Consider the following 26867-nt stretch of genomic DNA (forward strand, 5'->3'; position numbering starts at 1 on the left):
CTGTCGTCCATCCGGCCAGTGTGACCCACCCAATGTAGTTGGCTTGGCAAGAGAATGGTCTTGATGCTAGTGATGTTGGCTGTTTCCAGGACATCAGTGTTTGATGCAGTCCTGCCAGCGGATCTTGAGGATGCTGCGGAAGGAGCACTGATGGAAGTACTCCAGAAGGTGCACATGGCAGCAGTATAGGATCCATGACTTGGCACCGTACAGAAGGAGGTGAGATCTGCAGCTTTGCACACTGAGTTTGGTCTGTGCTCTGAGGCTGTGGTTGCTCCACGTTCGTTTGTAAAGTCTGACGAATGCGCTGTTTGCTTTTGAAAGTCTATTATCCACTTCCTTGTCTATAGTGGCATCAAACGAGATGACACTCCCCAAAAAATAGGTAAATTGCTTGACGGCATTCAACTCCGTTCCCTCGATGACCATGCTTGGTGGTCTAAATTCACTTTGGGTGCAGGCTGATGCAAGACTTCATTTTTCTTTAAACTGATTTTTAGTCCAAAGAGTTGTACTGCCTCAGAAAAATGTGTTATACATTGCAGGTCTGACTGACTATGGGCCAGAAGAGCGCAGTCATCGCCAAAAAGAAGTTCACGGATGAGTTTTTCTTGTGTCTTTGTGTGAGCCTGAAGATGTCGAAGATTGAAAAGGCCTCCATCAGTCTGGAAGCGTACATAAACTCACTCATTAAGGTCTTCTGTTGCTTGCTGCCGCATTATACCAAAAAAGATGGTGAATAATGTCGGGGCCAGCACACATCCCTGCTTCAAGCCATTGGAGATTTGGAAGGGACTCGAGAGGTTGCTGTTGTGCTTGACTTGTCTGTACTGAGTTTCATGAAACTGCTTCACCGTGGCCAGGAACCTAGGTGGGCATCCAAGTTTTTAAAGGATTTTCCCAAGTCCATCTCTGCTCATAGTGTCGAATGACTTGGTGAGGTCTACGAAGGTGACATACAGGCCTTTGTTTTGCTCACGACGCTTTTCTTGTAATTGTCTGAGTGCAAGTATCATGTCTGTAGTGCCTCTGTTTGTTCTGAAGCCGCACTGGCTCACTGAGTTTGATCTGTTCAGAAGTATTCTAGCCAGGATCTTCCCAGCAGTCGAAAGGAGGGTGATCCCACAGTAGTTGGAGCAATCTGAGTTTTCTCATTTGTTTTTGTACAAGGTGATGATGATGGCATCAGGAAGATCCTGAGGAATCCTGCCCTGTTCCCAGCAAGCCATGGAAAAACACATGGAGCTCGGTTTATAGGGCAGGGCCACCGTGCTTCAAGGCTTCTGATGGAATTCCATTGATTCCGGTGTTTTGTTGCTCTTCATCTGATGTATGGTTGCAGTTTCTTCCAGAGTTGGGGTGTCATCCAGTTCTTCTTTGACAAGTGGTTGTTGGATGCGATTGCTGGCAGTATCATGCACTGTGCACTTGGCGCTGTGCTCCGACCAGCGATCCAGGACTGATTCCTTGTCGGTGTGTAGGGTCTTGCCATCGGCGCTCCTTGGGGTTTTGGGTTTGATATGCTGGTCCATAGATTTTAGTGCTTCATAGAAACTTCTTATGTCTCCATTATTAGCATACAGTTGAGTTTTTCTTTCGCAAGTGCTATCCACCAGTCATGTTGGATGTTCCTCAGTTTACGTTGAAGAGTGCTGCATGCTTGAAGGTAGGCTGTCTTTTTCTCTTGGCTGGCCGGCTGAGCCTGATGACTGACCTTTTTATTGTGAGCAGGTCTTGAATTTCCTTATCATTTTCATCAAACTAGTCCCTATTCTCTGTGCTGGGTCCGATGACCTCGTTGGAAATATTTGGTACTGCAGTTTGATGTGTTCCCAGCAACAATTTTGCCCTTGGGACGGGCATTCTGGATGAGTTCACGGTGATCTGTGCAGGACTTATCTTTGTCAGCTGGGTTAGCCTTCAGAGTTGGAGCATAAACACTGATGCGAGTTGCATGCTGATGGTCTTGGATGGGGAGGTACGGAGACATGATGCATTCAGAATGGCTGATTTGGCAGTCTTGAAAGATTTGTGGCGATAGGCCTCTTCGCCATTGAGGCCTTGTTTGCCTGAAGTTCTACCTGACCAGTAGAGGGTGTAGCCAGCATTGTGTTCTGTCGGGCTGCCTTGTTCCAAGAAGAGGACCTCACTCAGGGCTGCTATATCAATGTCTAGTCTGGCTAGATCATGGGTTACCAGGGCTGAGCATCTTTGGGGGTGACTTTCATCACCAGAGTCGAGCATTGCTCTTGCGTTCCAGCAGGCGAGTTTCAGAATTTTTCTTCTTTTCCCACCTTTTAAAGCAAGGTTAGTTCACGCTTTCTTCTCTCGCAGTTTGGCTTCATTTAAGAGATGCCTGTTGACCGCGGCAAGCCAACTGAATGATGGGGAGACGAGCATTTGTTTCGGCCACCTTTTCTAGGCTCCTCTCCAATTCAGGAGCAAGCAGTGCTGTCCTTCAAATAGGCTGCTTGGTCGGTCAGGGTGCTACCGGGTGATGATGTCTCTAGGTCATCTTCAAAATGAACAATATCCTGAGCCACCTGCATGCAGGATTGGAACTGCGGCTGCCAGTGCCCTTTCCCATCGCTACAAGACTTAATTGTAGAGTTGCAGTTGGGGTGGATCTTTCATTCCTCCTTGTGCAGTGGTGCTTTAAGGTAGAGTACAGTTTGCACAGACTGACCCCACCCTTTAAGCCTGGAGCTCGTGTCGTGGCCCAGTGAACTTGGACGGCAGCAGCGAGCTCTCCAAGCCGTAGGTTTGGGTTCAGTTTCCCTCTCCTGGTGAGGTTGCTGACCAAGGCTTGAAGGGACCCTCCTTCCCTTGCTATTATATTCATAGCTGGTACATCAACAACTGTGTGGCACACCTTTAGTTCAGAACATGATGGTCACTTGAACCACTTGGAATCCTTCCATCCTGGCCATATTCTTCATCAAGAAAGACATCCGCCCAGGTGGTGTCATGTTTATCATTTCTCCCGTCACTATGTTTCGCCTGTCAGCTGAGGCGGTGTGCTGGGGTGTGGTGCTTGGAGCCAGCAGTGAGTGTTGGGTGTAGATGTGGACCAGTGATTCCAGTCCATCCTGCAAATAGGATGCAGCTGACTGAAAACACAAATGTACCACCTCTATCTGAACACCTCATATACTCTACTTGTATTTATATAGCACCTTTAATGTAATTAAAAAGTCCTGAGGTGCTTCACGAGCATTATAAAACAAAATTTTATACTGAGGTACATAGACACATTACAGCAGATGACCAAAAGCTTGGCAAAGAGGTAGGTTTTAAGGACTTAAGGTCTTAAAGGAGTAAAGAGAGGTAGAGAGGCTGAATGGTTTAGGGAGAGAATTCCGAGCTTAAGGCCTTGGCAGCAGACGATATGGCCACCAGTGGTGGAACAATTAAAATGGGATGCTCAAGAGGCCAGAATTAGAGGAACACATAGCTTGGAGGGTAATCAGACTCGAGATTACAGAAATGGGGAGGGGTGAGGCATGGAGGTATGTGAAAGTAGGGATGAAAATTTTAAAATCGGGATGCTGTTTAACCGGGAGCGAGCACAGGTGATAGGTGAATGGGACCTGATGTGAGTTAGGACATGCTGCAAAGTATTGGAAGACCTCAATTTTACAGAGGGTAGAATGTGGGAAGCCAGCTAGGAGTGCATTGGAATAGTCAAGTCTCGAGGTAACCAAGACATGAATGATGGTTTCAGCAATGGATAGGCTGAGGCAGGGGTGGAGTCAGACAGTGCTCCAGAGGTGGAAATAGGTGGTCTTAGTGATGGCACAGATATGTGGCCAGAAGCTCATCTCGGGGTTGAATATGACGAACAATGTGGTTGAGTCTCACAGTTTCCAGGGAAATCGCCACTAATTTTGTGCCTTCAAATTTTGTATTTCCCCTGCACACTTTTGTTTCTCATGTTTTTCCCCTCTGGAATCAGTGAGAGAATATTGGTAATATTTAGAGCTTAAGTAAGAAGGCCCAAATAGCTAATTGTTTTTACATATTACAGGGTTATAATCGATGGTTACCCATGTATACTATTTCTAATGGTTGAATGTGTCCATGCCTCGTCTTTCTGAGGGATTGTTAATATGGGATTTTCTGTTAACCTGTAGCTTGTACTGAAATAAAATGCAGCTCAGAATGTGGTGGTGAAGCACTACGTTGAGGAAATGTTTTACCTGCAGGTGCCTGAAGCCTGTCATCAAAAACTGCTTGAAACAAACTTAGGAGCTTTTCCAGTGGCTCATTTGGTAAAGGGAATGTGTAGCTGGACCAAACAGACCAGCACGGCGGAGGTTCTATTCCCAGCCTGTCCTGATCCCGGCCTGTTTTGCAACCCGGCACCCTGTTTTGTACCCTAAGCACCTTTGTGAGCTGCTGTGCTCAGAAGAAGTGGGTGGAAGAATACCTTGCCCAGAACCCTATCTGTCCACGTATAGGATTATGGACATATGCTACTTGAATCCAAATTCACCCTATACTCTGTGTCTTCTACATAACCACTCCTAGGATATTACTTCAATGCATTCCTAGTCATGGTATCGATCTGTGGTGCTTTACTTTCTCCCTCTTCCCTTTCCAGTACAGAAGTGGATTAAGATTGTATTGAAAATGTTGAGCAACACTGAAATGTATTTACTTCACTGTTCAATTCTGTTGATTCTCTTAAGGGCAACATTGATTTGTGATTCCAGGTGATCTTGAAAGACTTGGAGGTGCTGGCAGAAATCGCGTCCTCTCCAGCAGGACAGACAGAAGGACAGGATTCATATGAGAGCATCAGCACCCAAAGCAGCCAATCAGAGCTGCACATTCCTATTTCTTCCTCCACACCATTGAACTCCTCCAGTAAGTACCAGGTTGGTCAGTATCCACATGTTCCTAAACCATAGATCAGCTCAGGTACCTAGATAAATGGATGTCCATTCAAGATAAGGTGGGAATGCTTTTTAATTAACTTGTTGCACTCATTGTATGGCACTTCATCCCAACATGTTAGTTTTGAAGACCATTTATCTATGCAGTTTTTCAAATAACTTGAATTTATATAGCACCTTCGATGTAGTAAAACATTCCAACAGCATAGAAGCCTTCCAGTTCAGTGGAGTATCCAATGACTGCCGTCTATACCCACCTGTGCAACCTCCAATCCTACTCCTAAACATGTATTTAACTACTTCACCTGTGCACCAGATAATCATCACTGTTCCTTATCACCTTTTACTGGGAGTCCATTCCATATATTCCCTGCTCTGTCATGGGTGGAGAATTCTCATCTGTGTTCTTGGCTGAGGTTTGTTAATATGCCCCATAACCTCGAGTGCTGGCCACATAGTCCAATTTAAATACTCTGCTTCTACCTGTATTACCTTTGTCTCATAGGAGCGTTCTCAGACAAAATTTGACACAACCATGTAGGGCAATATTAGGACAGGTGACCAAAAACTTGGTATTGAGCATTTTAAAGGACAGGTTTACTGAGGGTATGCCAGAGCTTTCAGGCCTAGTTAGTTGGAGGCATGTCCGCCAATAGAGGAGCTAAGGAAACTAGGGATAAACGAGAAAACAGAGTTAGAGAAATGCAGAGGCCTTGTAGGGATTCATTGCCACTGATGTCTGATTGGATGCAGCTTTAGATAAAATGTAACATCGCATTCTTCAAAGATTTAGATTTTAAATACTTCTGGAAGTAATAGTTATCTGAAAACTGGTGAATTGATTTGCAAAGGAATCTGAGCATAGCTGCAGGATGATTCAGACGTGAGGCTTTAAGTTAGGAGAGACGGGGTTTAATTTTTTTTGTTGTAAAAAGGGAGATTGAGGAGAACCATTATCTAGACTTCAAAATGTTGAGAGACAAAGATGGTATCGGTAGAAGCAGAGTATTTAAATTGGACTATGTGCCCAGCACTCGAGGTTATGGGGCATAATTAACAAACCTCAGCCAAGAACACAGATGAGAATTCTCCACCCATGACAGAGCAAGGAATATATGGAATGGACTCCCAGTAAAAGGTGATAAGGAACAGTGATGATTATCTGGTGCACAGGTGAAGAAGTTAAATACATGTTTAGGAGTAGGATTGGAGGTTGCACAGGTGGGTATAGACGGCAGTCATTGGATACTCCACTGAACTGGAAGGCTTCTATGCCTCTGGAGTGTGGGGGAGGGAAGGGCAGCTGTCAAAACTGCATGGCGATCACCAAAAACAGAAAAGGACAGGTTGGCATACATCTACACAAAATATAATATACACATCTATATCTATCTATACATATAAAATCATCTACATTTAGTTGTGTGGAAAAGGTGGGGAAATAAGACAAAGTGTCTCTTTTAGCGAGTCAACACAGTTACTATGGGCCAAATGGACACCTTCTGTGCTGCAAAATTCAATTGTTTGAAATTAAATGCGCCAAAACTAAAAAGTTCTGACATTCCTAGAACTGGGGAAGAATTGACACGGCATCACGGTCGTCAATGGGGGAAAGGAAAAGGACTTGCAAGGCACAATTTCAGGTGCCACTGAGTCACTTGGATAGGGGCAAGTGAGAGAGAGAGAAGAATTTAATTAAAAATAATCAGTCACTCTGACATCAAGTTAGAGAAGCATTGACAGAGGCTGGGGAACAGGTCTATGGTGCAAGGATGTGAAGTAATGATTTTAAAAACCTCAAATTTAACCTCTATCTGTCTCGTGCTGGCCTGCAGGTCCAGGAGGACCAATAGCCCTCCAGTGATTATACTTTACCTATCAGCCCAGACACTGAGCACCAACAGCTTGTTTGACTGAGCAGGATTAAACCGATACTGACATCATCCAGTTTCCACACTGGACAAGTGTTACCGAACAACAAACAAGCTGAAAACCAGTCCTAATCCAAGGCCACCAAGACCAATTGTAGCACCACCAATATTCAGTACAGACTGGGGTTTGAAGTACGGATGAGATCAGTATAGTTGCAAGACTTTGGGGAAAAGGGGAGTGTGGTGGAAGAGAACTAATTGGATAGTTCTTACAAAGAGCTAGCATAGGCACAGTGGACTGAATGGCCTCCTATTGTGCTGTATGATTCTATGATGTAGGCTATAGACCAGAATGTCTTAGAGATATGCAAAACCACTGATTTATCTGCCATCTTGCAAAAGAGGCTAATTATGGTTTCATGGATTTCTGCCTGGATTAGTATCTAATTTTGAATCTTAAAATCAACATCCAGGTCCAATCTAAAGGAGGTGTGATCTTGAATGTAAAGACTCAGAGTAAATGTGAAAGTTATCTGCCCCCTAGCTGTCAGTGATGGCTAGGAGTGGTAAGGCTTCGTGGCACGCGTTAGATTGGTGGGTTCATCTGTGTGGCCAGGCTGAGTGAGTGGCTGCAACTTCATCGCCCGATCTGCACCATGCTGTCAGACAGCAGGGAGGTAGCAGACAGGAGCCAGGCCTTGCCTGAGAGAGAGGAAGAACTGAATGCAGTCACCTGCTCGCAGTGCTGTACCACCCGCATACAGTGGTTGACTTGAATAGAGGTGAAAAGGGAAGTCATCTAAACGCCCACATGCTTGGAAATGGTGTATACCACAGAAAAATGTTGAATAGAAGAATGTATTAAAAGTAGGGCTGAAATATGGATCTTTTGACATCCACAGCCCCTCTTCAGCAAATGACAAACTTGCCTTGCATTCCCTTGAGTATTGAAAATTAAAGGCTGATCTAATTGAGATAAAGACTTGCATTTATTTAGATGCTTATGATAAAGGAGTTGATTGGGTTGGCAGAGAGAAACTATTTCCTTTGGTGAGGGGAGTCCAGTGCAAGGAAGCATAACTTTAAAATTAGAACTAAGTCTGCTAACTGTCTCTCCAAAAAAGCTGCTGAGGCTGGGGGTCAATTGAAAATTTCAATACTGAGATTGATAGATTTTTATTAGGTGAAGGTTTAAAGCATTATGTAACCAAGGCGGATTGCTGAAGGTAAGCTACAAATCAGCTGCAAGCTCATTGAATGACGGAACAGGATCAAGGGGCTGAATGGCCTCTTCCTGTTCCTATATTCCTTTTGCTTTCTCATTCTGTCTGAATACCTTTGGGCAGGTTCCTTTTAAATTTAGCATTGATGCTCTGCTGCTCCCTTTCCTTTATGATCACAATTGGCTTCAGGCAGATGATCTTGCAGTTCGCATTTAGCTTAGATGCTTCACTCTCAATTGAGTATAATTCATGCAGACTTCGTGGGTGATTTTCTTTATATTTCATTCTGACCATCATGGCTCGGGGTATTGCTGGAGAATATAAAAATGGAAATGTTACTTTAGGAATTGACTCTTGGCAGTTTTTATTTCTAGTCCACCAAATCAGTGCTTTCTCCGACACAGCTCACATCTGTACTTACAGCCGTGATTGAGTTTAGATTTATCCGGAGTGACTTGTTTTCCCAGGGGATTTTTAATCTGAATGTTTTTGCTGAGTTCATTCTGCTTCAGTTGGGATTTTTCTTTGCTCTTTGTTTCTGTGTTGACTAAGCCAGTGAGGCACCCCTTTTGTTAGCAGCAAGCAGTTTAAAATGACATTGCGTGCATTGAGAGTAAGCTGGCAGAATGTGGCCAAACTTTTTCCCGTCCCCTCCTGATTTTTCTCCTTTACTCTCCTGAAGTCGCTCACATACAGCCCCAGAGGTGCCCCCAGCCCTCTGGTACCTTGCCTGAATGGATGATTTCCATGGCCAAGCCTACAGAATGAATGTCTAGCAGGACATTTAGTTGTGGAGGGCATTGCAATTGAACCCAACCCTATCCTCACCAGACATCCATTCCAGCAGCGAGTCGCCTGGCGGTCTCTGACCCTCCAATCCCCGCCAAACTGACTTTTCCACAATATCGCTCCTCTGTTGTTCCACTTTGTTAGACTGCATTCGCCTGGTTCGATTTCCATCTATCCAGTCAAAGTCAGTTTGCTGAAATGGTTCTCTTCCAACTTAAATGCCGTTGCCGCTCATGTTCACTATGAATCTATGCTTAGCCCCTTCCTACTTGCCTAAATGCTGTCTCTAGGTGAAATTATCTGAAAACACAGCGTTTGGTTCCATGCGTTCGTTGACACACCTAGCTCCACCTTTCTCCATCCCTGCACTGTCTAAGTACTTGTCTGATATCTGGTCCTGCATGAGTCAAACTTTCCTCCAATTAAATGTCAAGACATTGTCTTTGGCCCCTACTGCAAACTCTGTTTTCCAGCTGCCCATTCCATTCCCCCTCCCTGTCCACTGTCTCAAGCTGGACCAGACTGTTCATAACCTCCTATTTGATCCGAAGCTGACGTTCTGACCAGTGTTCCCTTCAGTCTTTTTTGTAATGCACAGCTGATTTGTTGAAGTGCGCAGGCCCTTTCAGTTTTCTTGTGCGGTGCAGTATCTTCGAGGCAGACTTTCATACAACCTGCATGGGAACTTTCGAGTTGTTGCCTGGCTGTGCAACTTAGACGGAACATTGCTTCTGACCCCCTGTTCTCTCCATCACAAAGACCACATTCTTCTACCTACATAATATTGCCTGTCTCTGTCCCTGCCTCAGCCAGCCTCATCAATGCTTTTGTTACTAAACTTGACTATTCCAATGCTCTCATGGCCAGCCTCCCATCTTCAACCCTCTGTAAACTTGAGCTCATCCAAAAAACTGCTGCCTCTATCCTATCTCAGACTAAGTCTAGTTGATGCATCAGCCCTGTGCTAGCTGCCCTGTATTTGATCCCAGTCCAACAACACCTTGATTTGGAAATTCTCATGCTCATGTTTAAATTGCTCCTTGGCCTCACCCTCCCTATCTTTGTAATCTCCTCCAGCCCTAAAACCTTCCATGTTCTTCCAACTCTAGCCTTTTGTGCATCCCACACTCCTTTCACCCCACCATTGGTGGCTGCACATTCAGCTGTCTAGGCCCAATCTTGGAAATTCCCTTTTTAACCCTTCCACACTCCTTAAAAGCTACCCTTTGACCAAGCTTTTTTTTTCACCTGTCCTAATGTCCTTTGGCTTGATGTCAACTTTTGTTTGACTACAGTTGACGAGCAGTGGAGGACTTTCAAAGCAATTTTTCAAAGTGCTCAGCAAAAGTATATTCCAGTGAAAAGGAAGGACTGGAAGAAAAGGGGTAATCTGCCATGGGTGTCTAAGGAAATAAGGGAGGCTATCAAACTGAAAGAGAAGGCATACAAAGTGGCCAAAAACAGCATGAAACTAGAAGATTGGGAAAACTTTAAAGGTCAACAGAAAGCCACAAAAAGGGCTATAAAGAAAAGTAAGATAGAACATGAGAAAAAACTAGCACAGAATATAAAGACAGATAGCAAAAGTTTCTATAAATATATAAAACGAAAAAGAGTGGCTAAAGTAAACGTTGGTCCTTTAGAGATTGAGAAGGGGAATTTAGTTATGGGATATGATGAAATGGCCAAGGCATTGAACAGGTATTTTGTATCGGTCTTCACAGTGGAGGACATTAATAACATGCCAGTAATTGACAAAGAGACGAACGTAGGTGAGGACCTGGAAACAATCATTATTACGGAAGAGGTAGTGTTGGGCAAGCTAATGGAGCTAAGGATTGATAAGTCTCCTGTCCCTGGTGGAATGCATCCTAGGGTACTAAAAGAGATGGCGGGAGAGATAGCAGGTGCACTGGCGATAATTTTCCAAAATTCATTGGACTCTGGGGTAGTCCCAGCAGATTGGAAAACAGCAGATGTGATGCCACTGTTTAAAAAGGGAGGTAGACAAAGGATGGGGAATTATAGACCGGTTAGCTTAACCTCTGTAGTGGGGAAGATGCTTGAGTCTATTATCAAGGAAGAAATAGCAGGGCATCTCGATAGAAATTGTCCCGTTGGGCAGACGCAGCATGGGTTCATGAAGGGCAGGTCATGCTTGACAAATCTTTTGGAATTCTATGATGACATTACGAGCAAGGTGGACAATGGGGACCCAGTGGATGTGGTGTACCTAGATTTCCAAAAAGCCTTCGACAAGGTGCCACACAAGAGGCTGCTGCATAAAATATGGATGCATGGCGTTAGGGGTAAAGTATTAGCATGGATAGAGGATTGGTTGACTAACAGGAAGCAGAGAGTGGGGATAAATGAGTGCTATTCTGGCTGGCAATCAGTCACTAGTGGTGTGCCTCAGGGATCGGTGTTGGGTCCGCAATTATTGACAATTTATATAGATGATTGGGAGTTGGGGACCTTTTGTAGGGTGTCAAAGTTTGCAGATGACACGAAGATGAGTGGCAGAGCAAAGCGTGCAGATGACTGTGAAACTTTGCAGAGGAACATAGATACATTGAGTGAGTGGGCAAAGGTCTGGCAGATGGAATACAATGTTAATAAATGTGAAGTTATTCATTTCAGTAGGAGTAACAGTAAAAAGGATTATTACTTGAATGGTAAAAAGTTGCAGCATGCTGCTATGCAGAGGGACCTGGGTGTCCTTGTGCATGAATCACAGAAGGTTGGTCTGCAGGTACAGCAAGTAATTAGGAAGGCAAATGGAATTTTGTCCTTCATTGCTAAAGGGATTGAGTTTAAAAGCAGAGAGATTATGTTGCAGCTGTATAAGGTACTGGTGAGGCCGCATCTGGAGTACTGTGTGCAGTTTTGGTCTCCTTACTTGAGAAAGGATGTACTGGCACTGGAGAGGGTGCAGAGGAGATTCACTAGGTTGATTCCGGAGTTGAGGGGGTTGTCTTATAAGGAGAGACTGAGTAGATTGGGATTATATTCATTGGAATTCAGAAGAATGAGGTGGGATCTTATAGAAACATGTAAAATCATGAAGGGAATAGATAAGATACAAGTGGAGAGTATGTTTCCACTGGCAGGTGAAGCTAGGACAAGAGGGCATAGCCTCAAGATTAGAGGGAGCAGATTTAGGACTGAATTAAGAAGGAACTTCTTCACCCAGAGGGTTGTTAATCTATGGAATTCCTTGCCCAGTGAAGTAGTTGACGCTTCTTCAGTAAACGTTTTTAAAGCTAAGGTAGATATCTTTTTGAATAATAAAGGAATTAAGGGATACGGTGACAACGCGGGTAAGTGGATCTGAGTCCACGAAAAGATCAGCCATGATCTTATTGAATGGCGGAGCGGGCTCGAGGGGCCGGACGGCCTACTCCTGCTCCTACTTCTTATGATCCTGTGAAGCACTGTAGGATGTTTTACTACATTAAAGACACTATATAAATGTAAGTTGTATCTTTTTATTTATTTATTTAGATATACAGCACTGAAACAGGCCCTTCAGCTCACCGAGTCTGTGCCGACCATCAACCACCCATTTATACTAATCCTACACGAATCCCATATTCCTACCACCTACCTATACTAGGGGCAATTTATAATGACCAATTTACCTATCAACATGCAAGTCTTTGGCTGTGGGAGGAAACCGGAGCACCCGGAGAAAACCCACGCAGACACAGGGAGCACTTGCAAACTCGGCACAGGCAGTACACAGAATTGAACCCGGGTCGCTGGAGCTGTGAGGCTGCGGTGCTAGCCACTGTGCCGCCCACAGCAATTCCTGCCCACCTCTCATCCCTGCCGTCACTCTTGCTGATTTTTATTTTTGAGCATTTTGCTGAAATATATTCTGGCTTTGGTACAGCCACATGAGCTGAGGTCAGTTAGCACAGTCCAAGGTCAAATCTGAGACCTTCCTAGCCTGTATAGTTGTGTATTGCACCATTTGGTACATTTACTCACAGCAGTTACAGGAGCTCATTATTTTTTTTGAAGAGTAGTTTTTGGACTAGGAGTGAAGAATTAAGTCTAATAAAATTTAAATGATTTAATAACTAGAACAACGAAGAATTAGCTGCTCTCACCCTACCCATAGATGTACAGGTACTTTTTTTTTGAGGGGAACCAACTTGGGGCAGATATCCTGCCTTTGACTTAACACTTTTTATTCCTATCCCTTTGCTTACTATGTATGAGTGATTTGGCGGGTTGTCAACCAGGAGCTGCTTAATTTGAATTCCTGTTAGGCAAAAAGTTCTACATGTGTAGTAACACTGAGTAAGAGAGTCACCTTAAGTGAACTCTAACCAATTGATCAATAGGAGGTGGCCTTGCTGGGAGATGAACAGTCATCCTTTGTGAATGTTGGACTGTGCTTGCTGGTACTGTTGGGCTCAGACCAATGAAGGAGAGAGAAGCCCGCTTCTACCTCCTTCCCAAAATCCACAAACAGGACTGTCCTGGCAGACCCATTGTTTCGGCCTGTTTCTGCCCCACTGAACTTATTTCTTCCTATTTTGACTCTATCTTTTCTCCACTGGTCCAGTCTCTTCCCACCTACATCCGTGACTCTTCTGACACCCTATGTCATTCTGACAATTTCCAGTTTCCTGGCTCCAACCCCTGCCTCTTCACTATGGACATCCAATCTCTCTACACCTCCATCCCCCACCAGGACGGTCTGAGGGCTCTCCGCTTCTTCCTTGAGCAGAGGCCCAACCAGTCCCCATCCACTGCCACCCTCCTCCGCCTGGCTGAACTTGTTCTCACATTGAACAACTTCTCCTTCAACTCCAGTCACTTCCTTCAAGTAAAAGGTGTTGTTATGAGTACCCGCATGGGCCCCAGTTATGCCTGTTTTTTTGTGGGATATGTCGAACATTCCTTGTTCCAGTCCTACTCAGGCCCCCTCCCCCAACTCTCTTTCTGGCACATTGATGACTGTATCAGTGCCGTTTCCTGCTCCCGCCCCGAACTGGAAAACTTTATCAATCAACTTTGCTTCTAATTTCCACCCTTCTCTCACCTTCACATGGTCCATCTCTGACACTTCCCTTCCCTTCCTCAACTTCTCTGTCTCTATTTCTGGGGATAGGCTGTCTACTAATATTCATTATAAGCCCACCGACTCCCACAGCTACCTCGGCTACACTTCACACCCTGCCTCCTGTGAGGGCTCCATTCCATTCTCCCAGTTTCTCTGTCTCTGACGCATCTGCTCTGGTGGTGCTACCTTCCATGACAGTGCTTCTGATATGTCTTCCTTTTTCCTCAACCGAGGATTCCCTCCCACTTGGTTGACAGGACCCTCAACCGTGTCCGGCCCATTTCCCGCACCTCTACCCTCACCCCTTCCCCTCTCTCCCAGAACCGTGATAGGATTCCGCTTGTCCTCACTTTCCACCCCATCAGCCTCCATATCCAAAGGGTAATCCTCCACCATTTCCGCCACCTCCAGGGTGATGCCAATACCAAAGGGATCTTCCCCTCCTTTCCCCTGTCAGCATTCCGAAGGCATCGTTCCCTCTGCGACACCCTGGTCCACTCCTCCATTACCCCCACCACCTCGTCCCCTTACCACTGCACCTTCCCCTGCAAGTGCAGGAGGTGTAATACCTGCCCATTTTCCTCCGCTCTGCTCACTATCCCAGGCCCCAAACACTCATTTCAGGTGAAGCAGCAATTTACCTGTACTTCTTTCAATGTAGTATACTGTATTCGCTGCTCACAATGTGGTGGTCTCTACAATGGGGAGACCAAACGGAGACTGGGTGACCGCTTTGTGGAACACCTCCACTCAGTCCGAAAGCATGACCCTGAGCTTCCGGTTGCTGGCCATTTCAACTCACCCCCCTGCTCTCGTGCTCACATCTCTATTCTGGGATTGCTGCAATGTTCCAGTGAACATCAACGCAAGTTCGAGGAACAGTATCTCATTTACTGATTAGGCACGCTACAGCCTGTCGGACTGAACATTGAGTTCAATAATTTCAGAGCATGACAGGCCCCCCCCCCCCATTTTACTTTTGTCTTTAGTTCTTTTTTCTTTTTTGTGTTTTATTTTAGTTTGTTCGGTTTGTTTCTACTGTGCCTACCCACTTTTTTTTTCATGTTTGTGCTTGTGGCTGTTCAGTTTTCAGTCTATTAACACCCTATCTGTACTAATGCTTTGTCTTTCAGCACACCATTAATATATTGTTTGCCTTTGCTCCATGACTTTCTGGTCAGCTATTCTGTGACTTTGTCCGATCAGTACCTTCTCTTTTTTTGTTATCTCTTGCCCCACCCCTGCTTTACTTGCTTAAAATCTTTTACATTTCTTCTATCTACCAGTTCTGAAGAAGGGTCACTGACCTGAAACGTTAACTCTGCTTCTCTCTCCACAGATGCTGCCAGACCTGCTGAGTTTTTCCAGCACTTTTTGTTTTTGTTAAAGGAGAGATGGGCACTCTTCCCATGAGGTGGCTTTTATTAAGCGTCGGCCATAGGCAACTTCTGACTCTTTTTCTCTGAACTTTTCCTCTCTTGTTCCTCCAAAGTTGTTGATAAGCTGTCCTATATGCAGTTCCTTCTCCCTGAGCCCTAGCTGTGTTGAATTCAAGTTACATTATGTGCACTGCTACCCAACTACATTTTTCCACCTCTTCAAAACATCAACTTTCCTCCTATGGTCTTTTATAACCCAAGCTTGACATCGTTGAATTGCTGCTTTCTGATGTACCTCTGCTTTTCCTCCACTGTCTCCAACCTTGGTGTCCAACATCATGAGCTTGATCCCCTTGCCCTACACTTCTCAGTAGTTGGGAAAAAAAGTAGCCCCGTATTGAAGGGGTCAAGTGTAATGAAGCCCATGGGTTAGCAGGGTAACTGTTTGATCCTTGTGATTTATACTGTCTATCTGTTAATGATTTTGGATCATCAGGAGAATGTTTGTCTGTTTTAAGTCGCGGGCCCATTGACAACACTGGATTTAGTATTGCTGGCATGGACCAGTTTCTGCTTTGTTCAAACACCACAGTGCAGATCAAATAAGAGTGCTGGCTGTAGCTTTGTGCTGAAGTAGTATTCTCCTTATCTGCTGAAGTAGAGCAGATCCCTTTTAATGTGGGGGAAAGGATTATTCCCACTCAATCACCATGGAAACCGATGAGATGCTCTGACTGTAAATGTACCCTGCAACCTTCCTGTTTGAAAAAGAGCATTTCATTGTTACTGTTAAGAACTCCCAGATTTCCTCCCTTTGTGTTTCTTACATATTTCCATGAAAACAGGCACCTGTTAGTGCTAAATTCAGATACTGTGATCAAAGTTGTTTAGTTTTAAGTTTGCTTGATATATCATGGCTAACAATTTAACATTTCAGAATTTATTGTGAGGATATTTTGAGGAAAATGCGTATTTAGTTAATTCTTGCGACTGTCGGAATTTTAACTTGATGGATAATTTAAAAAGAAAGATGTGCATTTATATAGCACCTTTCATGACCTCTATGTCCTAAGCGCTTTACAGCCAATTAAGTACTTTTGAAATGTAGTCACTGTTAGAGATTAGTGAAAAGTGTGAATTCTATCATTCTCGTATGCTCATCATCAATCACCTGCATCCTTTAGCAGGGTTTTTAATCTGACAAGAAGGGTGAGTAAATAGTTTGTGTAACTTTAAGACAATTTGCTTTTCATCTGATTCTTAACACCTGATGCCATTAATACTTCTCAAACACTAACCAGAAACATCAGGTTTTGTTAAGGAGGATACAATAATGCCCTGACTGGGTAAACTGCAAATTCACTCTCATTCCAAAAACAATTGCCTAATCATGCTCCATATCAAGTTTCATTTGTGCCTTTTTCATTGAAGGCTTACTCAACAGTAAAGGTATCGCGCTAGAGACTACATCAGTACTGATCAAGTGGCTCACTCCAGCTATTTTACATGGAATTACTACTCTCTTTAGTAACTTCAATGTGTTGTCACCACGAAACCTGAAGCTGATAGTACTTACATACTCACTAACCTTGTGTCAATCCTATTTACTAAGTGAATCCCGGTAACATTGTAACCAATCAGTTCCACATTCTGTCGACGTACAAGCACCATCGAATACAGCACAATGAATCCGCAGCTAACTTGTTCATCACAGGACTAAAACTCCTTGTGACGAGTACAATTTGATCAGCTTCATCAGTATTTTCCTCTTCTGCCTCAGAATTCTCTGTGTCATGTGTTATTTTGAGGACTCTGCCCCTCCACTTAGGGCAGTTCATTCCATAATGATACTTTGAATCGCATCTGAAGCATCTATTAACTGTTCCTTGGGCATTCCTGGGATTCATTCACCTATCATGACTGTTCCAGTTCTGTCTTTCACTGTAATAGACATGCTAAAGGTGCTTTCATCCTCATTCCTCCTGTCTTTAGCTCTTCCATTGTACTTATGCCAGTTTCCAGTATCTGGACCATTTCAAAATCTAGTAAACATTGAGTCCTCCACTCTTTGTCACCACAGAATGCCATGTTTGTTCTACCAAGGCTGCAGTTTCCCCAGGAATTTCTCGAAGGCAGCAAACATTTGATTCAACAAGGAGTCTTTGTCCAAGAATCGAATCCCAGTTCGAACCAGAAGCTTGTCCATATGTGGCACGCGATCACAATCTAGCAATTTAAATGCTAGCACTGAACCAGAGATCTCCAAATTGAATTTCCTCAATCTTTGATACACATTCTGTTAAAGTCCATGAAATATTCGTCCATTGAGTGTCTTCCGAAATCTATCAAAGTCTGACCATGCCTCAAACATATTCAATAGGTTATCTTTCTGGTAAATTTCATCCAAGAATTCTAACAGAAGATCCAACCCTTCATCAGTATCCAATTGACCAGCATCCAGTTCACAAAACACTTCTGATTATATGTTTGATAGGAAGGGCCAATGCCAAGGCCATACCTTGTTTTCTCTTTGGTAGGGATGTAACCCGTGTCCACATATCCACTTCATTCTTCCACTGATCATATGGTTCAGACTCAGAACATCAGAGGTTAATTGTACCCTGACAACTTACACTTGCTTTGTGCCATATTTTCCACAATAGCCTGAGAGATTTTAGTTTTCTATGTATATTAAAAACAAAATCCTAGTTTCTAACTTTCAGCTTTAGGCAACCATCCGCTGCTACCATGGTAGACTACAGAAAGCTCATTATGGAAGGATAATACTGGAGCCTATCTTTACTCCATTTCACATTAATTGTACAGGATAAAAGGATTGCAAACATGTAAGTCCTCACTCAAACCCTTCACCAGTCTCAGTAAGTGTCTGCCTATAAGTACTCAAGTAAGACCCCAATTAATCAAACAATTGATACACAATTAACAGATATGGGGAGGCGGTGGCATAATGGTATTATCACTGGACTAGTAAGCCAGAGTCAGAGATACAGCACCGAAACAGGCCCACCGAGTCCGTGCCGACCATCAACCACCCATTTATACTAATCCTACCTTGATCCCATTTCCCTCTCACATCCCCACTTTCCCTCAATTCTCCTACCACCTACCTACACTAGGGGCAATTTTTACTATGGCCAATTTACCTAACAACCCGCAAGTCTTTGGCATGTGGGAGGAAACCGGTGCACCCAGAGGAAACCCACGCGGTCACAGGGAGAACTGGCAAACTCCGCACAGGCAGTACCCAGCACCGATCCCGGGTCGCTGGAGCTGTGAGGCTGCGGTGCTAACCACTGTGCCGTCCCAGGGTATTGTTCTGGGGACATGGGTTTGAATCCTACCATGGCAGAAGGTGGAATTTGAATTCAATTAATAATCTGGAATTAAAAAGCTACTCTAATGGCCATGAAACCATTGTTGATTGTCGTAAAAACCCAACTGGTTCTCTGATGTCCTTTAGGAAGGAAATCTGCTGTCCTTATCTAATCTGGCCTACATGTTACTCCAGACGCACAGCAATGTGGTCGACTCTTAACTGCCCTCTGAAGTGGCCTAGCAAGCCACTCAGTTGTCACCTCGATAAGGAATGAAACCGGACGGACCACCTGGTATCGACCAAGGTACCGGAACCGACACGGCAAACTCAGCTCTTTCGACCATTCGAAGTCCTCTTTACTAACATCTGGGGGCTTGTGCCAAAGTTGGAAGAGTTGTCCCACAGACTAGTCAAGCAACAGCCTGACATAATCATACTTACTGAATCATACCTTACAGACAACGTCCCAGACACCGCCATCACCATCCTGGGTATGACTGGCAGGACAGACCCAGCAGAAGTGGTGGCACAGTGGTATATAGTCGGGAAGGAGTTGCCCTAGGAGTCCTCAACATCACCTCCGGACCCCATGAAGTCTTGTGGCATCAGGTCAAACATGGCCAAGGAAATCTCCTGCAGATTACCACCTACCCGTCACCTCCCCCCACCCCCAAGCTGATGAATCAATACTCCTCCATGTTGGACAGCACTTGGAGGAAGCACAGGGGGTGGCAAGGGCGCAGAATGTACTCTGGATGGGGGGCTTCAATATCGATCACCAAGAGTGGCTCGGTACTGAAGGAATTAGCTGCTAGACTGAGTCTGCGGCAGGTGGTGAGGGAACCAACAAGAGGGTAAAACAAAATTGAGCTCGTCCTCACCAATCTACCTGTCGCAAATGCATCTGTCCATGACAATATTGGTAGGAGTGACCACCGCAGTCCTTGTGGAGACGAAGTCCCGTCTTCATATTGAGGATACCCTCCATCGTGGTGTGTGGCACTATCAATTCACTGTCACTTAGCAACACAAAACTGAAGTGCTGTGGTCCATCAGCAGCAGAATTGTACTCAACCACAATCTGTAATCTCATGGCCCAGCATATCCTCCACTCAACCATTACCGTCAACCCGGCGGATCAACCCTGGTTCAATGAAGAGTGTAGGAGGACATGCCAGGAGCAGCACCAGGCATACTTCAAAATGAGGTATCAATCTGGTGAAGCTACAACCCAGGACTACTTGCGTGTCAAACAGTGGAAGCAGCATTCAAAAGACAGAACTAAGCGATCCCGTCAGGTAGCAGGCCTTTACCCATGTACTGATGTAAAGGCCTGTCACCCGACCCGACCCCAACAGGTCCCAACGACGTGTCGGGTTCGGGTCCGGAATTCGGGCTTGCGTCTGGTTTCCTTTGCATACCTCTACTTGTCACACAACAGTCACCCAGTGATTTAAACATGGTAGCTAGCAGTGTGTATTTCTTCTTGCAACTTAACAGCCCATGTCTGGGGATTTCTTTTGGACAACTAGGGTCCCATTGTTCAAGTGATAATATTGATGCCTTGCTAATGGGAACAGGCATTTCCCTCAAAATTCACAGATCTTGGTTCTTGCTGGGACGGCACAGACGCTTTGTCTCCACCTCACAGGCCTTGGAATGGAGGATACAGTGTTGCAAATTAGGTGGCCATCTTAAGCTGCTCGCAAAGTCGCCTCTTATCTGCTTTTTAATTTATTAAAAATAAAAATTCAGATCTCCAGCCAGTGAATTCAACATAGCACATTAGCTTGACAAATTAAAAATTAATGGTTAGTATAGGCAGTCCCTATCCTAGTCCAATTCCGTTCTTCTGTTTTATCTTGCAAGAAAGCTTTATATGGTGAATTTGTCCTTTTCTTAATCCCAGTACGTTGTTATACAACGTTTCAAACTCCCCTCTCCCCCCCCACCCCCACCCCACCAAAAGAACAGAATTACAGTATCAACATGGAATTGCATAACACTATTAGCAACAGCCCCAACAAACAAATTTCTCTGCAGCACCTGTGGAAGAGCCTGTCACTCCAGAATTGGCCTTTATAGCCACTCCAGGCGCTGCTTCACAAACCACTGACCACCTCCAGGCGCGTATCCATTGTCTCTCGAGATAAGGAGGCCCAAAAGATTAGCGAGTCTAATTTCTTTGCAGATTTAATTCTTTTTCGTTTCTGTTTTTTTGTCCACTTGATGGTTCACCTGGTAAAACCAGTTTATCAGTGAGCTATGCAGACCAGAAAGCCAAGCTTCTATTCCAGCCTGTGCTAATTCAGTGTATCTCAACTGAGGCAGACAAACAGATGCTCAAACACAAAAGCAAAATACTAGAGAGGCTGGAAATCTGAAATAAAAACTGAAAATGCTGGAAATATGCAGCAGTTCAGGAAGCATCGTTGGCAAGAGAAACAGTTCGTGTCAGGTCAATGACCTCACGTCAGAACTGGAAGAAGATAGACTTAACAGTTTTTCAGCAATTATAGAGGCAGTGAAAAAATGGGGTGGGGAAGGAAAGAACATATGGGAAGGTCTATGATGCGGTGGAAGGCAGCACAGATTAAATGACAAAAGGGATGATGGCGCATGGCAAAAGGGTGGAAATGGGACAAGTAAAGAAACAAGTGATGGGTCTAGAGGAGTTGTAATTTTTTAATTCATTCACATGATGTGGGCGTAGCTGGTAAGGCCAGCATTTATTGTTCATTCCTAATTGCCCTTGAGAAGGTGGTGGTAAGCCACCTTGTTGAATACAACTGAGTGGCTTGCTAATTCATTTCAGAAAGCAGTTAAGAGTCAACCACATTAATGTGGGTGTAGAGTCATATGTAGAACAGAATGGGTAAGGATAGCAGATTTCTTTTCCAAAAGGATGTATGTGAACCAGATGGGTTTTTACGACAACCCAGTAGTTTCATGGACCATTACTGGTGCTAGCTTTTTATTTCATAACATTTAATATTTATAATTAAGGATAGCAACAGAACCATTACCAGCACCTGCTGTCCAAAAGCATGCGAAGAATGCTTATGATCTGAAGTTATGAAATCAGTGATTCTGGGGGATTGTAAACAGCCAAATTGAATGAAGTGCTGTTCTCCGAGCTTCCTTTGAGCTTCATTGGAACTGTGTAGGAGGCTGAGTTTGGAGTGGGTGTGAGGCAGAGAATCAGTGGCAAGTCAACGGAAACTCAGGATCACGCTTGCGGACTGAATGGAGGCATTCAGCAAAACAATCGTTAAATCTGTTTCTGGCAGAGTCAACATGGTTTTGTGAAAGGGAAATCATGTTTAACCAATTTATTGGAGTTCTTTTGAGGGAGTTACATGTGCTGTGGATAAAGGGGAACCGGTAGATGTATTGTACTCAGATTTCCGGAAGGCATTTGATAAGGTGCCACATCACAGGTTATTGCAGAAAATAAAAGCTCATGGTGTAGGGGGTAACATATTAGCATAGATAGAAGATTAGTTAGCTAACAGGAAACAGCGAGTAGGCAAGATGTATGAGTGGTGTGCCACAGGGATCTGTGCTGGGGCCTCAACTTTTTACAATTTATGACTTGGCTGAAGGGACCGAAGGTATGGTTGCTAAATTTGCTGATGACTAAAAATTAGGTAGGAAAGTAGCTTGTGAAGAGGACATGAGGCTAAAAAGGGATCTAGATAGGTTAAGTGAGTGGGGGGAAAAACCTGGCAAATGAAGTATAATGTGGGGAAGTGGGAAATTGTCCACTTTGGCAGGAAGAATAAAAACATATTTTCTAAATGGTGAGAGATTGCAGAGGGATATGAATGTTCTAGTGCATGAATCGCGAAAGATTAGTATGCAGGTACAGCATGTAATTAGGAAAGCTAACAGAATGTTATCATTTATCGCGAGGGGAATTGAATACAAAAGTAGGGAGGTTATGCTTCACCTATACAGGGCATTGGTAGGACCACATCTGGAATACTGTGTACATTACTGGTCTCCTTATTTAAGGAAGGATGTAAATGCGTTGGAGTTAGTCTAGTAAACCTGCCCTATACTATTACTTGGAATGGATGGGCTATCTTATGAGAAAAGATTGGACAGGCTAGGCATGTATCTGCTGGAATTTAGAAGAGTAAGAGGTGACTTGATTGAAACATCTAAGATCCTGAGGGGTCTTGACAGGATGGATGTGGAAAGGATGTTTCCCCTTGTGGGAGAATCTCGAATAGGGGTCACTGTTTAAAAATAAGGGGTCACCCATTTAAGACCGAGATGAGGAGAAACTTTTTCTCTGAGGGGTGTGAGTCTTTGGAATTCTCTTGCTCAAAAGGCAGTGGAAGCAGAGTCTTTGAATATTTTTAAGGTAGAGGTAGGTAGATTCTTGATGAGCAAGGGGGTGGAAGGTTACCGTGGGTAGGTGGAAATGTGGAGTAATCAGTTCAGCCATGAAATTATTGAATGGCGGAGCAGGCTCGAGCGGTCGAGTGGCCTACTCCTGCTCCTAATTCTTATGTTTGAGTAGCAAATACAGTATACTAAATTGAAAGAAGCACAAGTAAATCACTGTTTCAACTGGAAGAGGTGCTTGGGCCCTGAATGGTGGAAAGGGAGGAAGTGAAAGGGTAAGTGTTGGTCCAATTAATTTCACCTCTCCTAGGAAGGAATTGGAGGATTAGGCAGAGCTATGCACCGTTGCTATCAGCTGCTCCACATCAGTTTTTGAGATCTTCTGCTTAACCCAAGGGTTCCTGCACAAGTATGCAGGTGCTGAGAGGAAGGAATCTGGTAAGGCATTAATGTCCACCAAAGATGAATCACCTATGCTGCTGAGGCTCCCTTGTAAAAAAAAATGTCTTTTCGGCAAGGTATCGGAGTAATTGTGCCTTGAAGGCAAGAAAAGGGAGAGAATTTGAAGCGGGGAAAATGAGAGCTTGTAATCTTGACCTTCTCATAACGAGGCATTTTCCCACAGAGGGGATAGAGTAGTTGGAGCCTTGGACCCTTCCCATCCCTAGTTCTTTGGAATCTTCCTACTCAGCAACCAAACTGTGCATGGGATAGGAAAGCATAAAAGGAAAAGAGAAACAGGAAGGTGGCAAATAATTTGAAAATCTGGCAAATCTGGGAGTGAGTTATGTGTGCAGAGTTGAGTGCCGTTTTATGATTTCAAGGGTGAATTGACAGTGGTATGGGCTGTATTTTTTAAAAAAAACTAACATACTTGGGGTCAGTGGTGCAACATGCATACCATTCAATTCTATTCAGCGACAGCACCTAGTCTCCAAGGTATGCTATAAAGTGATGGCTTTATTTCTGATTGAGGTGTGTTTCCAGGTTGACTGAGTCTGGCGATTTTTTCACCTTAACTCCTACTCTGGATTCATCTGAAAAGCAATGCGTTTCTTAAATTCCCCATTTGAGTTCGGGGTGGGGATATGTAGCAGGACAGATCTTGGGCCTTTGCCTGGTTTTTCCTGCATTTGTACCAGGCCACCTCAAAACTCAAACTGATTCGCATGAGAATCATAGTTAATTTCACTGTTGAACCACTGGTTGCTTTCCTGTCTGAAAAACCCTTTGAACTGTGCACCAGTTCCCCTCTAACATTCTGCAAGAAGTGATGTCACTTCACCAACTCCGTTATGGATGAGCAGAGAGCTGGGTATGGGGGAGCGGCGGTGGGGTGTTGGGGGGACAGAGGAGCAGACAGCTGGGTATGTGGTGGGTAGACAGCCTGGTACAGGGGTGGGAGTGTGGTGGTGGGTGGGGGTGGTGTGGAGAGCTGGGTACAAGAGTGGGAGGAGGGTGGGTGGAGAGCCAGGAGCAGCAGTGGAGTAGGTAGGGCAGGGGGTGGACCATTAGAAATATCCCACTCCCCAAATATAGCAAGCTGAGAAATCTTTTGCCTTGGAGTAAATGTTCCTCCAAAGATATCTTGCACCAACTTCATAATGACACTGTGCTCCATATAAAGAAAAGAAGAAAGAGTTGCAATTTTATAGAGCTTTTCATGACCATCAGGCATCTCCAAGTGCTTTACAGCCAATTAAGTGCTTACTTTTAAGATGTATTCACTGTTGTAGGAAACGCAGCTGCCAATTTGTGCATAGCAAGCTCCCACAAACAGCAATATGGTAATGGCCAGATAATCTGTTGTTTGTGATGTTGATATTGGTTAGGACATCCGAGCTAACTCCCCTGCTGCTCTTCAAAATAGTGCCAAGGGATCTTTAACATCTACCCGAGCAGGCAGATGGGGCCTCGGTTTAATGTCTGATCTGAAAGATGGCACAACGAACTGTGCAGTAGTCCCTCAGCACTGCACTGGAGTTTCAGCCTTGATTTTTGTGCAAAAGCCCTGGAGTGAGACTTGAATCCAGAACCGTGTAACTCAGGCGAGAGTGCTACCTACTGGGCCATGGCTGACACTGATCGAGCCTCTGGAGACTTGTCAACTGTGCTGTGTTTGTACTGGAGCAGTTTGAATTTCTGAATCAGTTTACTGGCCACAGTCTGACTGTAAACTGGTCATATTTTGGAATTATCCCTGTCCCAGTAATGCTGATAACTGAAAACCAGATGCACAAACTCTCATTGCACAATGCATAGAAAAATAGGAGCAGGAGTAGGCCATTCGGCCCTTCGAGCCTGCTCTGCCATTCAATACGATCATGGCTGATCATCCAAACTCAATAACCTATTCCCACTTTCTCCCCGTATCCCTTGATCCCATTAGCCCTAAGAACTATATCTAACTCTTTCTTGAATATATTTAATGATTTGGCCTCCACTGCTTTCGTGATAGAAAATTCCACAGGTTCACCACTCTCTGGGTTTAGAAATCTCTCCTCATCTCAGTACTAAATATCCTTAGACTGTGACCCCTGGTCCTGGATTCCCCTGCTATCAGGAACATCCTTCCTGCATCTAGTCTGTCCAGTCCTTTTAGAATTTTGTAGGTTTCTATGAGATCCCCTCTCATTCTTCTAAACTCTAGTGAATACAAGCCTAATTGACCCAATCTCTCTCCATACGTCAGTCCTGCCATCCCAGGAATCAGTCTGGTGAACCTTCGCTGCACTTCCTCCATAGCAAGAACATCCTTCCTCAGATAAGGAGAGCAAAACTGCACACAATACTCCAGATGTGGTCTCACCAAGGCTTTGTATAATTGCAGCAAGACATCCTTGCTCCTGTACTCGAATCATCTCGCTATGAAGGCCAACATACCATTTGCCGCCTTAACTGCCTGCTGCATCTGCATGCTTTCAGCGACTGGTGCATAAGGACTCCCAGGTCTCACTGCACCTCCCCTTTCCCAATCTATCACCGTTCAGATAATCTGCCTTTCTGTTTTCGCCACCAAAGTGGCTAACCTCACATTTATCCACTTTTATACTGTATTTGCCCATTCACTCAACCTGTCCAAATCTCACTGGAGCTTCTCTGCATCCTCCTCACAGCTCGCACTCCCACCCAGCTTTGTGTCGTCTGCAAACTTGTATATATTACATTTAGTTCCCTCATCTATATCATGAATATATATTGTGAATAGCTAGGGTCCTAGCACTGATACCTGCGGTACCCCACTAGTCACTGCCTGCCACTCAGGAAAAAACCCTGTTTATTCCTACTTTTTGTTTCCTGTCTGCTAACCAGTTCTCTATCCACATCAGTACCTTGCCCCCAATCCCATGTCCTTTAATTTTGCATGCTAATCTCTTATGTGGGACCTTATCGAAAGCCTTCTGAAAGTCCAAATACACCACATCCACTGGTTCTCCCTTATCTATTCTAGTTACATCCTCAAAAAATTCCAGTAGATTTATCACGCATGATTTCCCTTTCATAAATCCATGTTGACTTTGTTCGATCCTGTCACTGTTTTCCAAGTGCTTTGCTATTACATCTTTTATAATGGACTCCAACATTTTCCCCACTACTGATGTCAGGCTAACTGGTCTATAATTCCCTGTTTTCTCTCTACTTCCTTTTTTAAATAGTGGGGTTACATTAGCTTCCCTCCAATCCATTGGAACTGTTCGAGTCTACAGAATTTTGAAAAATGACCAGCAATGCATCTACTATTTCTAGGGCCACTTCCTTAGGTACTCTGGGATGTAGATTATCAGGTCCTGGGGAATTATCAGCCTTCAATCCCATCTGTTTCCATACTAATACTGATTTCATACAGTTCCTCCTTTTCACTAGACCTCATGTTCCCCAATATTTCTGGGAGGTAATTTGTGTCCTCCTTTGTGAAGACAGAACCAAAGTATGTATT

The 26867-nt window shown here is 44.3% G+C and overlaps 1 protein-coding gene across 3 annotated transcripts in view; it reads left to right on the plus strand.

The window, feature by feature from the left end:
• The window catches only part of vac14 (vac14 homolog (S. cerevisiae)), a 444921-nt gene that overhangs the window by 191873 nt on the left and 226181 nt on the right, over positions 1-26867 (plus strand). For all 3 annotated transcript variants that reach the window (XM_068049759.1, XM_068049760.1, XM_068049758.1), the window contains exon 14: positions 4716-4869. In XM_068049759.1, the coding sequence (XP_067905860.1) occupies positions 4716-4869 (154 nt within the window). The remainder of the gene's footprint in view (positions 1-4715; positions 4870-26867) is intronic.

This window comes from Heterodontus francisci, chromosome 17 (assembly GCF_036365525.1).
Source record: "Heterodontus francisci isolate sHetFra1 chromosome 17, sHetFra1.hap1, whole genome shotgun sequence".
In the NCBI taxonomy this organism is placed as follows: Eukaryota; Metazoa; Chordata; class Chondrichthyes; order Heterodontiformes; family Heterodontidae; genus Heterodontus; species Heterodontus francisci.